Source organism: Prunus dulcis, unplaced genomic scaffold (genome assembly GCF_902201215.1).
Source record: "Prunus dulcis unplaced genomic scaffold, ALMONDv2, whole genome shotgun sequence".
NCBI classification, from domain to species: domain Eukaryota; kingdom Viridiplantae; phylum Streptophyta; class Magnoliopsida; order Rosales; family Rosaceae; genus Prunus; species Prunus dulcis.
This window is the reverse complement of record NW_023010034.1, coordinates 1-13,539: the sequence shown is the minus strand read 5'-3', so window position 1 is coordinate 13,539 and position 13,539 is coordinate 1. Positions and strand designations below refer to the sequence as shown.

General features: G+C 37.6%; 2 protein-coding genes across 2 annotated transcripts; both read left to right on the top strand.

The window, feature by feature from the left end:
• The first annotated feature begins 2,123 nt into the window (after positions 1 to 2,123).
• On the top strand, positions 2,124 to 5,286 carry LOC117612620 (probable LRR receptor-like serine/threonine-protein kinase At3g47570). The gene is made up of 2 exons (XM_034341299.1): positions 2,124 to 4,740; positions 4,836 to 5,286. The coding sequence occupies exons 1-2, from the start codon at positions 2,124 to 2,126 to the stop codon at positions 5,183 to 5,185; spliced, it is 2,967 nt and encodes a 988-aa protein (XP_034197190.1). The 3' UTR covers positions 5,186 to 5,286.
• Positions 5,287 to 7,799: 2,513 nt separating this feature from the next.
• On the top strand, positions 7,800 to 8,917 carry LOC117612617. Its single transcript, XM_034341297.1, has 2 exons — positions 7,800 to 7,809; positions 8,164 to 8,917. The coding sequence occupies exons 1-2, from the start codon at positions 7,800 to 7,802 to the stop codon at positions 8,793 to 8,795; spliced, it is 642 nt and encodes a 213-aa protein (XP_034197188.1). The 3' UTR covers positions 8,796 to 8,917.
• Positions 8,918 to 13,539: the final 4,622 nt, after the last annotated feature.

Here is a 13,539-nt window from a genome sequence, read left to right as displayed (position 1 = left end):
AAAATTCTTAAATTTTTAGTATTTTTTCATATTTTTTTGTTGCTGACGTCAGCAAACTCAGACAACACCCAGGCTATTCTTGCCTTTAGGCTGGCCCGATTTGCAGGGTTCCACAAGCTGCCATGGTTGTAGAAGCCCGCTGGAACGTCAAATGGGGGCTTGGGCCCCTGTTGCCTAGGCTAGGGGCAAACACTGGAAGTGCTCTTAGAAGGTGTGGCTGTGTGAATGTTTCTTCCCCCCTCATCTCTAACTTGTTGGCTCCCTTACATAGGCATGGGAAAACCCACCTAAGAAAGTATGGGCCTTGCCCTCACCCATTAGTTGGACGGAGGCCAATAAGCCAATAAGTGTTTGAGGAATTTGGCAGTGTGAGATTTCCATGGCAGGAAGTTGGGGGAAGGGCCTTCGTCGTTCAGCCTATTGCTGCGGAATTTTTCTTTTTATGTTTTTTTAAAAATCTTTTTAATTTTATTTTTAAAGATACAAACAAGCGGTAAATCCAGTTGTAAACAAATTATACACATGGCAAATTTTGAGTAGGAGTATCATTAACTGACGTGGTGATACAGTATCATTTTATAATTTCTCCTCATAAGGGATGGCCTTATTCCCTACCATTTTCCAATGCCAATTTTAAAGATTCAAATTTTATTTTTATCTTTTCATACAAACTTTAGAAGAAAAAAAAAATTCAAAAACTCATCCATCATTTAGACCACTTGTGATATATACCATTTATATTAGATTTAGTTTCGAAATTTTAATTTTAATTTAGGTGCATAGGCATAGCCATTGCATGCTCATCATGGTAGCGTCGATGAGTGCAATTAGTTTTTTTTTTTTTTTTTTTTTTGAAGCCCCTATGTAATCAGGTCAACTTTTTTATTTTTATAATTATTTAGTAGTGAATTGACGAAAATGCTTTTAAATTTAACGGAATCTTTAACGAAGTTAGATATAGGTGGTGGATCGCAACACTCTACAAAGTTTTGGTGGTTAAAAATAAAAATTAAAAGTTCAAGTGATATTTAGCATGCAAACCTAAAAATTGAAGTGACATTTATGCAAATTTTCCTAAATATTTATACAATCCGGTATGGTCTAGTTTGTCCATAAGTCAGTTCGATTTTGGATTTTGGAGTTGGGCTTCAAGTTTTTTTTTTAGGGCTTATAAATTTTTTTTATGAGTTTTTTATTTATTTTTAATTTTAATTTTTTATAAATTTGTTTTACAAAACTCAACTAAGATTTTATTTTTAGGGTTTAAAAATTCACAAATAGCCAAATTTCATACAAAAGGAGGTGATTGGGCCTAAAAAAGAGAGGTGATTTGGAGTTGGGCTTAGGAAAAAATTGGTTATAAATTTAGAAATTTAGCATTCGGGTTAAATATTTTATTAAAAATTTTAAAAACACACAGCGAACCCAATCCAAAATTTTCACTACAAAAATCAAATATGTACCTTATGTCATATCCATATGTTATCATCAGATATGTATTTGTATTTTTATAGAGTCCATAGTGTACAAGTCTTATACGTATGACTTATGAGAAGAAAACAAATTGTATAACACAATTGTTTTCGTTCAATAAAAATCCACTGAATTGAATTCAACCAAACCAACGAATGATTAGTGCCAGAAGAAATTAACCACTGGCCTTTATCAGCGTATTTCTTCCACCACACGTTGGTGGAATGTATTATTGCTGGGGCTGTTTCCACTCAGCTTCCTGGGGTCAATTTTGTAATTGTAATTTTAACAACCATACAATACAAGTACGACAAACAGTGGATGCGAGAACAGAATTTGAAGGGAGAGTGGTTAAAGCAAGTCAACAAGTACTAATTTGGCATTTTCCGTAGATAAATGGGCATGGCTAATTCTTTGCAAGTGACTAATGGAAGCAAGTCAAAGTTTTGTGTCTTTGGAAAGCAAGTCAACCGTGGCTGATCTTATTTATAACCGGGAATTGGTTAAGCGCATTACTCAATCTTATTTATAAACCATTTTCCCATGCCTTCATAATGAAACTCAAAACGGGGGTTTTTGTTATGAAACTGATTTTCTTAATATACTCAATTGTGAACGGAGCATTGTTCGTTTGCTCCATGCATTTGAGAATGGGAGGCAACGAGACGGATAGGCTTGCACTGCTAGCCATCAAAGCTCAAATAAAGCAAGATCCTCACAATGTATTGAGCTCCTGGAATGAATCCATTCACTTTTGCTCGTGGCACGGTGTCACCTGCGGTCGACGCCATCGCCAAAGGGTCACAAGGCTATATCTCGGATCTCAAAAGCTGGCAGGGTCCCTATCGGCGCACATAGGAAACCTAAGTTTCCTAAGGGGACTATGGCTCCAAAACAACAGCTTTAGTCAGGAAATCCCTCCACAAATTGGGCATTTGCATAGATTGCAGGTACTGTCTCTACACAACAACTCATTTAGTGGCCCTATTCCATACAACATATCATATTGCTCCAACCTCATCTTCATGAATTTCGGTCTCAACGGGTTGGTGGGTAAAATTCCATCTGAATTTGGCTCCTTGTCTAAGCTTCGAAGATTTGTTTTACAAGTTAATAATTTAACAGAAGAGATCCCTCCTTCCTTGGGAAACCTGTCGTCTCTCGAGGTACTCGCTGCATTTCAAAATAACTTGGTGGGAAGCATCCCTACTTCTCTAGGCCAATTGAAAAACTTAACATTTTTGTGTTTGGGCTTAAACAACTTATCTGGTACCATTCCTCCCTCCATCTATAACCTCTCTGCTCTTGATACTTTTGACGCAGCATTTAATCAAATTCAAGGGAGTCTTCCTTCAGACTTGGGAAAAACTCTTCCTAATCTCCAAGTACTAAGCATCGCTGAAAACAAATTTTTTGGATCCCTTCCTCCCTCACTATCAAATGCCACAAGTCTACAGGTATTGCAAGTTCAAGAAAACAAGCTAACAGGACAGGTGCCAGATTTCCGAAAGCTTCATGACCTAGAGCATTTCACCATTGAAGATAATCGTCTTGGAAGCGGTACAGATGGTGACTTGAGTTTTCTCTCGGACTTGACCAATGCCACAGAGTTAAAACGGTTGATTATAAATGACAACCATTTTGGAGGAACGTTGCCCACATCAATATCCAATCTCTCAACCAAACTTGAAATTTTTTGGTTTCAGAGAAACCAAATACAAGGAAGCATCCCAACAGACATAGGAAACTTAGTCAACTTGGAGTCGTTGGCAATGAGGGAAAATAGCTTGACGGGTAACATTCCAACTGAAATTCAGAAGCTTTCAAGCCTTGTGGAATTAGAGATTTCTTTTAATACATTATCAGGAAGCATTCCGTCCTCTTTAGGAAATTTAACCAAGTTATACGAACTCTCCTTACAAGGAAATAATCTTGAGGGCGGCATCCCTTCAAGCCTGGGGAATTGCAAGCGGTTGATATTATTGGATTTATCTAATAATAAACTTAGTGGCGCAATACCTCAACAAGTTATCGGCCTCCCGTCCTTATCAGTGCTTTTGAACTTGTCGATGAACAACCTTACGGGTTCTCTTCCAATGGAGGTTGGAAAGTTGAAGAGTCTAGGTGTACTGGACGTTTCTAATAACATGTTATCCGGAGAACTTCCTAGTAGCCTTGGTTCATGTGAGAGTTTAGAAGTTTTGTACTTGCAAGGCAACTTCTTCAAGGGGCCTATTCCCTCATCTATGATTGGGTTGAAAGCCATAGGAGAATTAGACCTTTCTCGCAACAATTTGTCGGGTGAAATTCCAAAATTCTTAGGGGGCTTTGTCTTCTTGAAGAAACTAGACCTATCATTCAATGAATTTTGGGGAGCGGTACCAACTGGAGGAGGTGCTTTTAAAAATGCAAGTGCGATTTCAATTACTGGCAACACCAAGCTCTGTGGAGGTATTGCTGATCTGCAACTGCCCAAGTGCAAGTCCAGAAAAGGAGGATTATCTCGTAGCTTGAAATTAATAATCCCGTTAGTACTTTCCGGAGTTGCTCTTCTTGGAATAGTTATGGTGATGTCCTATTTCTTCCTCTGTTCGTCAAGAAGGAAAAGGAAAGAGATTCCGTTGAGCACATTGGCGAACCATTTTTTGCAAGTGTCATATGCTACTCTTCTAAGAGCTACTGACGAGTTCTCTTCGGCTAATTTGATTGGGGCAGGCAGTTTTGGGTCTGCGTACAAAGGAATTCTTGATGATAATGATAAACATCAACTTGTTGCTGTGAAGGTGTTCAACTTGTTACGCCATGGAGCATCGAAGAGTTTCATGGCCGAATGTGAGGCTTTAAGAAACATCAAGCATCGAAATCTTGTCGAGATTATAACTGCGTGTTCAAGTGTTGACTTTCATGGTAATGACTTCAAGGCTCTGGTTTACAAGTACATGGACAGAGGAAGCTTAGAGGAGTGGCTGCATCCTCCTACTGAAATTGAAGAGGTAAGAGAGGGACCCAAGAGTTTAAATCTAGATCAAAGGCTAGAGATTGCCATTGATGTTGCTTGTGCATTGGATTATCTTCATAATCATTGCGAAACACAGATAGTTCATTGTGATCTCAAGCCAAGCAATGTTCTTTTGGACAACGAGATGACTGGACATGTTTCTGACTTCGGACTCGCAAGATTTCTCTCCCAAGAAACTGGTATTAATGTTTCCAACAATCACACAAGTTCCATTGGAATAAAAGGAACGGTTGGTTATGCTGCTCCAGGTAAGTGGTGTCCTTGTTTTCATTTTAAATCTTACAAAGTTTGGCTATTTTACTAACAATTGTGCTGATAATATCTTATGATGTTTCAATGGTAGAGTACGGTATGGGAAGCGAGGTGTCAACAAATGGAGATGTATACAGCTTTGGTATTCTTCTGTTAGAGATGTTCGCAGGAAAGCGACCCACCGACGACATGTTTAATGGGGACCTAAACCTTCATACTTATGTTAAAATGGCTTTCCCTAATCGAGTTATGGAGATTGTAGATTCAACACTTTTTGAAGGAGGCACCAACGAGACAAGGGTTCAAAAGATTGAGGTGTGCTTGAATTCAATATTTAGAATTGGAATTGAATGCTCTGCTGAATCTCCAACGGACCGTCTGAAGAATATCAGTGATTCTGCATCTGAGCTGCATTCCATTAGAGACGTTCTTCTTGGATAGGAACTTTTTCTGCTACGGGTTTGTGTGATGGGGATATTATTTTTTATGTGCTGCCTGGGAAATATTCTTATTGCTTGCTGCTGCTAGCCTGGTACAGTAGATGGGAGTTGTGCTACTACTACGTCGTTTTATTTGTGTGTTTGGGCCTGAAGCCCTTAGAAATGTGATCAAACTACTGCATCTTGTGTAAATCTCTTATCTTAAATAAATCTGAAAGTACACTTGATCCTGTTGTTTGGTCCAAATACGTTCTCTAAAAACTATGACGGCCATTTCCTATGCCCATGCCTTTTGTGCAGTCTTCCAAAGATAATTGCATGCTTGCAAAGGGGTCTAGCTTAGCGAAAAAGTGTGTTTGAAAAATCATCGTCCCTCTTATTACTTTGACTATCGATTATATTTTGGCATGTGAATGCAATTTCAAACTCATTCCTAATCCCCTAAATTTTGAACTAAAGAAGAGCTTACGGTGTGTTTGGTCTATGGAAAATGGGGCTTGGGATAGGAACTTTTTCTGCTACGGGTTTGTGTGATGGGGATATTATTTTTTATGTTGCTGCCTGAGAAATATTCACTACTACAAAAAGTGAAAAAGACGACCATAAAACAACGACGGTCTAAGTGAAAACCGTCGTGGTTTTTAAAAAGACGACGGTTCTAAAAACACCGTCGTGTTATACCACCTTAGACAACTAAAAATGGAGATTCAAATGGTTGTTCAAAAACAACGACGTACCTAATTAAACAACCGACGTCTATTTGAAACAGATTTCAGCGGTGTAAAATCAAAGCCAACAAAGGACGGCAGAAGTTATGAATCGACCGACGTAGAAAGTAAAGACGACGATTTCAATAAAAGCCGCCGTTTTTACTCATAAAATAACACGACGAGTTTTTCGTATAAGACGCCGTATAATTACAAACAAATCCACGGCTTTAAAATACAAAATATCGCCGTATTAAATTAATTTACAACGACGGAAAATATAAATATATCGACGCCATTATCGTATAGTTCTACGACGTTATCTTTAAATCTTTAGCGTCGTATTTATTCATTTTATACGTCGTAACTTTAATTTAAACCGTCGTCTTAATAAGAATTTTTGTTTACAATTTTTTTCTTTGATTTTCTTATCCTACGTCGGTAGATCTACTTAATGACAAGAATTGAAATAACCACGGCGGTTTATATAGAAAACCGCCGACATAATCAGATTTTTCTGGGATCCCAAGGGTTACGAAATCTTACCAGACGGAACTCTGTTCCACATCATAATCTTAACAGAATATTCTTGTTGCTGCTGCTAGGCTGGTACAGTAGATGGGAGTTCTGCTACTACTACGTCGTTTTATTTGTGTGTTTGGGCTTGAAGCCCTTAGAAATGTGATCAAACTACTGCATCTTGTGTAAATCTTTTATCTTAAATAAATCTGAAAGTACACTTGATCCTGTTGTTTGGTCCAAATACGTTCTCTAAAAACTATGACGGCCATTTCCTATGCCCATGCCTATTGTGCAGTCTTCCAACGATAATTGCATGCTTGCAAACGGGTCTAGCTTAACGAAAAAGTGTGTTTGAAAAATCATCGTCCCTCCTATTACTTTGACTATCGATTGTATTCAAAAATTGAAAACAACAAAAATATAATCGCATACTCACATGAGCTAACGCATTGTGGCACTATATAGTTATTGCCCTATCTTTCAAGATTGATTTTCCTCCCATGTATAGTATAAGGGTGTCTTTATTCATCTGTTTAATTAATTCAGTATTGAAAGTTGGAATTTTTTATGTTATTTTTGTTTGGTTCAACAAAAAATTTAAGTTGATCAGTTCATATTCATTGTTGGTGAATTATTTTGGCTGGTGAAATAATGAAGGGAACTAATAACCAACAAACAAATAAAACAGAAAAAGAATAGCCAAAATATCTGTGTGACAGCTCATATCCCTCACTTCCCTTCTTTACTCTCGTCGTCTCATCATATATATAGTCTTTCTTCTCCTCCTGTGCAGCCTCTCTTGATCTTACCGAATACCCGAAAGGCAGAGAGAAGACACTTCCAACCACACTGTCAAGGGTATGATCTTACCGAATAACTATTCTTTTTTATTTATTTATAACAGCCATAAAAAAATATATCCAATAACTCCCTCCGATTAATTTTCAGTTTGTCATTAGTTTCTTCAAGCATAGGAACTCTTCAATATGCAACTGTGTTGTTGGTTGCTTTTTGGCATGGGTGGTGTAGGAAAGGTATATGTCTTCTTAAGCTGCTAATTAATTAGTTGCTTGCAATTTGTGTTTATAAATTATCAAAGTTTGATAAATAAATCAAGCATATATTTTAACTAGTCTTATTGATCTTCCCTAGACAATTTCTTGTTATTGTTTCTCATTATGCTTAATTGGAGTGTTTACCTTGTATTCTCACATTAGGGGTATTATTTAATCTTTGCAGTCTAGTTCAAATAAATAAATAAACACTTTAATAATAACCTTATGGTAAATGAACTATTTTTGTTTCCGGCTAGGTGAATGAGTTTAAAATTTTGTTTTTGTTGTAAATAATGGAGGTGGAGCCCACACGTTATATAGTAGAGCTCACATGTTTGAAGGTTTGCCTATAAGAAGAACACCTTCCCATTGTAATATACAGATAGAAAAAGATCAATTCCGATTGCAGAGAATTTTTCTCTGTTTTCTTCCATTTTTCTCTTCTCTAAATTCTCTTTCGTTTACAACACGTTATCAGCACGATTCTGTAACCAACTGAGTTCTCGAATGAACTCCATCCATGATATGCACAACGCTTCCTTTCTTCCTCAGATCCACTCCTCTGGATCGAACCCGTCAACGCTCCATCCACAACCTGAACTCTTTTTTTTTTTTCTTGCCCTGCTTGCAACTTCTCAAGTGTTTCCAGCTGCTGCTTCTTTGTTTTTGCGCACTTATGTGCAGAAGATCTTAAGTCTTCCCCCTTAACCTCTCGGGCAAACCAGCACCACCATTACATCAGGCTATCAACTCTCATCACAGCCTTCACTTTCCTCTTGTTCACCTCAGCCTCCTCAGCCATAACCAGTCAAACCCAACTCGGTGGTGGGCATCATTCTCATCAGCAGCAGAAGAGCCGGCTGGGTTCATCGCCACCGAGTTGCAGATCCAAGTGTGGAAAGGCTGGGTTCATGTCCAAAATAAGGAGCGTAAGGGACTCAAGGCTGAGGCTGCTAAGGTCCGTGCCCAACAGCGTGAGGTTGCTGAGCAGGAGTTCCGCCAGACCCTGTTAAAAGAAAGAGCAGAGAAGCATGAGAATTGGAAGATGAAGAAAGAAAAAAAAAAAATGAGAGAAGAGAAGAAAAAAAAAAAAAAGAAGAATGATCTGTTGCGACGTCAGAGTTCCTTGTGGATCAATTCTGATTGGGAAGAGGCAGAGCTCACGACCGAAGATCAAGGAGCTTTTCCAGATCACACATTGCTCTCAGTCTCTCTCACTCCCATTTCGGTCCACAATGGCTGCTGGTCAGCTAATGGGGACAAAACCTCCATAATTGGGAGACAAGGCTATCACTTCAGCATGTGGGTCTGTACCAAAAATCAATAAAAAATAAAAAGAAGAAAAATCAACGTGATATATCTAGCTTTCCACTAATATATCAGTATAATAATATCATGCTATTTGATTTTGGTGTTGATATGAACCCATAAATAATTGTCTTTACTTTATTCATTCCGCAATTATTTTATTTACTGTATGGTGTAGGTTTATTACACATACAAGCACATTTATTTTATCGTAAATTTACTTTAAAGGGTGGTGCGGGTTTATCGTCCACGCCTTTACTGTCATTTAAATGTATGGAGCAGAATTAGTGCCCATACAAGCACATTTACTTTATCATAAATTTACTTTAAAGGGTGGTGCGGGTTTATCGTCCACGCCTTTACTGTTATTTAAATGTATGAAGCAGAATTAGTGCCCATACAAGCACGTTTACTTTACCGCACATTTACAGTATGGTGCGGGATTAACGTCCATACAACAATTTAATTTATGAATTTACTTTACCGCACATTTAAAGTATGGTGCGGGATTAACGTCCATACAAGTAATTTATTTACCAGTAAATTTATTTTATGGATTAATTGTGCTATATGATGAGTTTTTACAGTATACAGATCAGGACCAGAAGTTCCTTGATCCTCATCATACATTTACATCAGGACTTGAAGATCCTTGATGATGATTTTGATATGAGAGCTGGCAGTCTCTCCGGTACTATATTTGTAAACATGTGATCGGACTTAAGGGTCCTTGATCCCTGACATGTGAATAAGGACCTGGGGTTCCTTAATGATGTAACAGTACCGTATTGGTTCATAGTGCCGTACACATGGATGATAACTGTACTGGCAGATGTACTGTACACATGAATAGATATGTATTCATGACTTGATGAATAGTACTATTCACATGAATAGTGACGTATGCATAAATATTAACCATTTTGGGTAAACCATCACTATATACAAAAGAGAACCTGCAGTTCCTTAAACTCATGGATGAGCAATTAAATGAGATGCCAGAAGTTCCTCAAAATATGGACAATTATGTAAGGGTTTGAAGTCCCGAAATATGTACATAAAATTGTAAAAATGTCCATACCATGAGAATATGTGATTTTGGCCTGAAGTTCAAAATCTAACAGTGTTGAGAACCTAAAGTTCCAATAGTTAAATGGACAACCCTTGAGGTATTATTGCAAATTGTGGTACGCCACATATTTCTTTGGCATAAGAGAATGATGAACTTAATAAAGTTCGATTATGTTATAATCGACACCTCAAGGACGAAATATATTTTGTGAATCCGGTTGTTAAGAATACACCGCGAAATGGATAATATCAATATAAACCTCAAATGATGAATTGAGGCTCCCCACATATTTTGTTATATCTGGGCCGGAAGCCCATGGATCCAAATATATGAGAGATCCTAAAACTTGAAGTTGTGGGTACATAGTAGTTAATGCTCTCCACTACTATATTGCGATATTATCGTATTTCATGTCCATTTGAAAAGGGCAAATAAATTCTGAGTTTATGTTTAGCCCAGGCCAAAAGTTCCGGGCTACCATGCGCTAAAATATGAAATTTGGGAGAGTCGATGTGGTTATTTGAACCTATAAAGCACAAGGTTCCAAACCGTCATTTTGAAAAGACGCAAAAACCACATGTGCAAGTTTAAGAATGTGCGCAGTTATTATTATAACAGGAAAGGGGCATACAATAGATAGATTTTTTCCACCTGCAATGAAGGTGCAGGCCCTGTAAAATCTATAAAATTACATTATGTTCCGGAAGCCTCTGAAGGAAGAGGACGGCGCCTCTTAAGCCTAGCCATGAGCCTCTCGTGGTCTCCCAAAATTCTTTCATTAGAGACCTGCAGCATGTCTAGCCTTCTCTGTGTATCAACAGAGTACGAACTCACCAGTTTCAACAAGGAATTATTCTCTCCTTTAAGTTTCTCAACCTCCTGTTGAGACACATGAAGCATTCTTTGAATAGACGAATTTTCAGTTGTTAACTTCTGAACCTCGTTTGCTCTAGCACGCAAACGATCAGCCATGTTAGAAACAGAAGCAGCACTCTGAATGCTAAAAGTCATTGAGTCCTCAATAGCCTCTTCCTCAGACCTCCCTGTCAACAGCATTTCATCCATTGGAATAATGAAATTCTTAGCTACTGTGACAGCAGTAGCATCATTCATCATCACAGAATCATTAACTATGAGATGACGATTTTGGGATACAAAGGATGGACGCCAAACTTTGGCGTCATTGGTTGTTGTGGGAGCATCATTTAAATTGAAATTATTTGGGCAGGAAGAAGAGGAAGCCATTTTAAGAAGGTTTTGAAGAAAGTCTTACAAAAACTAAAGTTTCAGAAAATGAAGGAAGTTGAGTTGAAACGCAGTTGCTCAATCAAGTTTTGCAAAGGCAATATCTATAGACGAAAATGTGGCAACTTTTCAGGATTCCAATATCTTCTCAAATCCCCACATTATCTTTTTCTTTCGCAAGAGTCCAAAACTTCACGTGGCCTCTGATAATGCCTGTCGGCATTTTCGGCGTTTTCAAGTATTATTTTCAAAGCCGATCTTGCTTTACGGATTTCACGGAGCTACTTTTTCAAAAATATCCCGAGAATCTCGCAATTTTTCCTATGGTTAATTTGAAATTCACCGGTTCTATCTATTCATTGTATTTGTGTATAAATGTGTTACTAACGAAATTTTCTTTGCAGAAGACATCCAGTTTTCCCATAAAAAATGATGCTATATCTACTTGTTTTTCTTATCATTAAGCACTTAATATGCCTGAGAAGCAAGACTATCTCTGATCATCCATTCAGGAAGCAAGACTATCCCTGATCATGTTTCTGCAAGATCAAGGAATTGTGAAGGCGGCCTTGTGCTCTAATCTCCTGAGGTCCTTCTAGACTAGGAGAATTGAGAGCTTGTTTTCTGCTCCCACCAGCTTCCTTCCTTGATTGATGAGCTGCTTGTCTGCTCCCACCAGCTTCCTTCCCTGATTGCTTACCTTATCTTCCAATCAATATCACAATTTTTTTGCATTTTTTCTCTTTTGCAGCTCTCTGTTCATAAGAGATTTTATTTCTTTAGAATGAACATCTGAAGAAAGAATCCATGAAGTGATCCTAACTCTGAGAGTTATTGACAGAGAAAAGGATTGTGATTTTGCTCTTGCAGGATATAACTAGATCATCAGGCGCTACATTATATTTACTGGGCCGATACAAGCATGAATGATACTTGAGAAAAGTTTCTCCCACCTAAGGATGTAAGCAATACTTGTGTTATTTTAAGCTTATATACTTATTTGATATTTTATCTTGAAAGGTAACCAAATGGGGAGATAAGTCTGTTCCAAAGAATGGCTTGTATGTATCCATGAATTATTAATGCAAATTTTACAAATTGCAAGTTGGATACATTGATAATACACTGCACAGATTCAAGTCCCATAAGAACAAAATATGGGTATAGCAGTGATCAATATGATACACGCCTGTTGCGTAGCAAATGATGTGGATTGCAGTCCCGAAAGGACAATCCCTTGACATGTCAATATTGATATTGTGCACGCCTAATGCGTTGCAAATTGTATGGGTTAAAGTCCCAGAAATTAATTGACATGTATATATTAATCTGTGGCATGCCTGCAGCATGCCAGATATATGGTTCTAAATGTTCCAACTCCCTAAATAGAGATTATCCACGCCCTACTATAACATAACGCTCCATTGGAGGTTATAATCCACATTCTCACATAATAAAAGCCCCTGCAGTGGCTTGGGTACCCAAAAGCAAAGAAATGCTTATAATTGATGCATGCGCATGGACATGAGAATGGTGGGATCATGAATTGATGAATGACAAATTTTGATTTTGGAGTAGCTACTCAAATCATCAATGGGCTGTGTTGATTGGAACCACGTTCAATTATTAAATGTCGACAGTATCATTGGCTAAAATGAAATGAGGCAATTCCATTATAGATGAGAATGAACGTGAAAGAACAAACCCACAGTACGAACCCCAAAATTGTTAATACTGAAAGTTATACTTGGGTGTTTGGAATAAAAGGGAATATACCTACTTTGTATGACACAATGTTTCTGGCAGAAACAAGGAATGTTGGGTTTTCTCCATATTTTCAAAATTCAATTGTGCCCCCCCTTTATTGCACATGGAGACCAACATGTTATCTCTAAAGATTATTAAAGACACGGAGCATATTGCCAGAAGCGATTTCCTAAAGATATATAAATAGCTAGGTTAAAGCTATATAATGTGTCATAAAGTTTAATCCCTTTAAACAAAATCCTTGAAAGGATTGAAATTGCATAAAGCAAGTCCCTGAATGACATGTGCCTGAAGCACAAAATCCGTACTCAATACTAATATGCATAAATTGCCTCAGTGAGTACATTAATATGTTTACAAACACATTAAAGCTTCTCAAGAGTTCCAGAAATATTTGTCTCGAATGAAAGATCGAGCATTATGCCAACGAGATTATTGCTTATACTAAGAAAGTATTGAAGCATTTTTATGCGGATTATTCGTTGGACACTTGAAGGATTTTCCGGAAGTATATTGGACGGGACATCGTATTTTCCAGATAGAGCTCAACTCCATCATTTTGGATGATGTGAGGCATATTTGATGCTATCTAAGCATAACACCATATATGGGCATATTTTTGAGTGAAATTATAAATAGCCCAAGTGTTATTAGATATGCGGACTCTGGAAATCTCTAT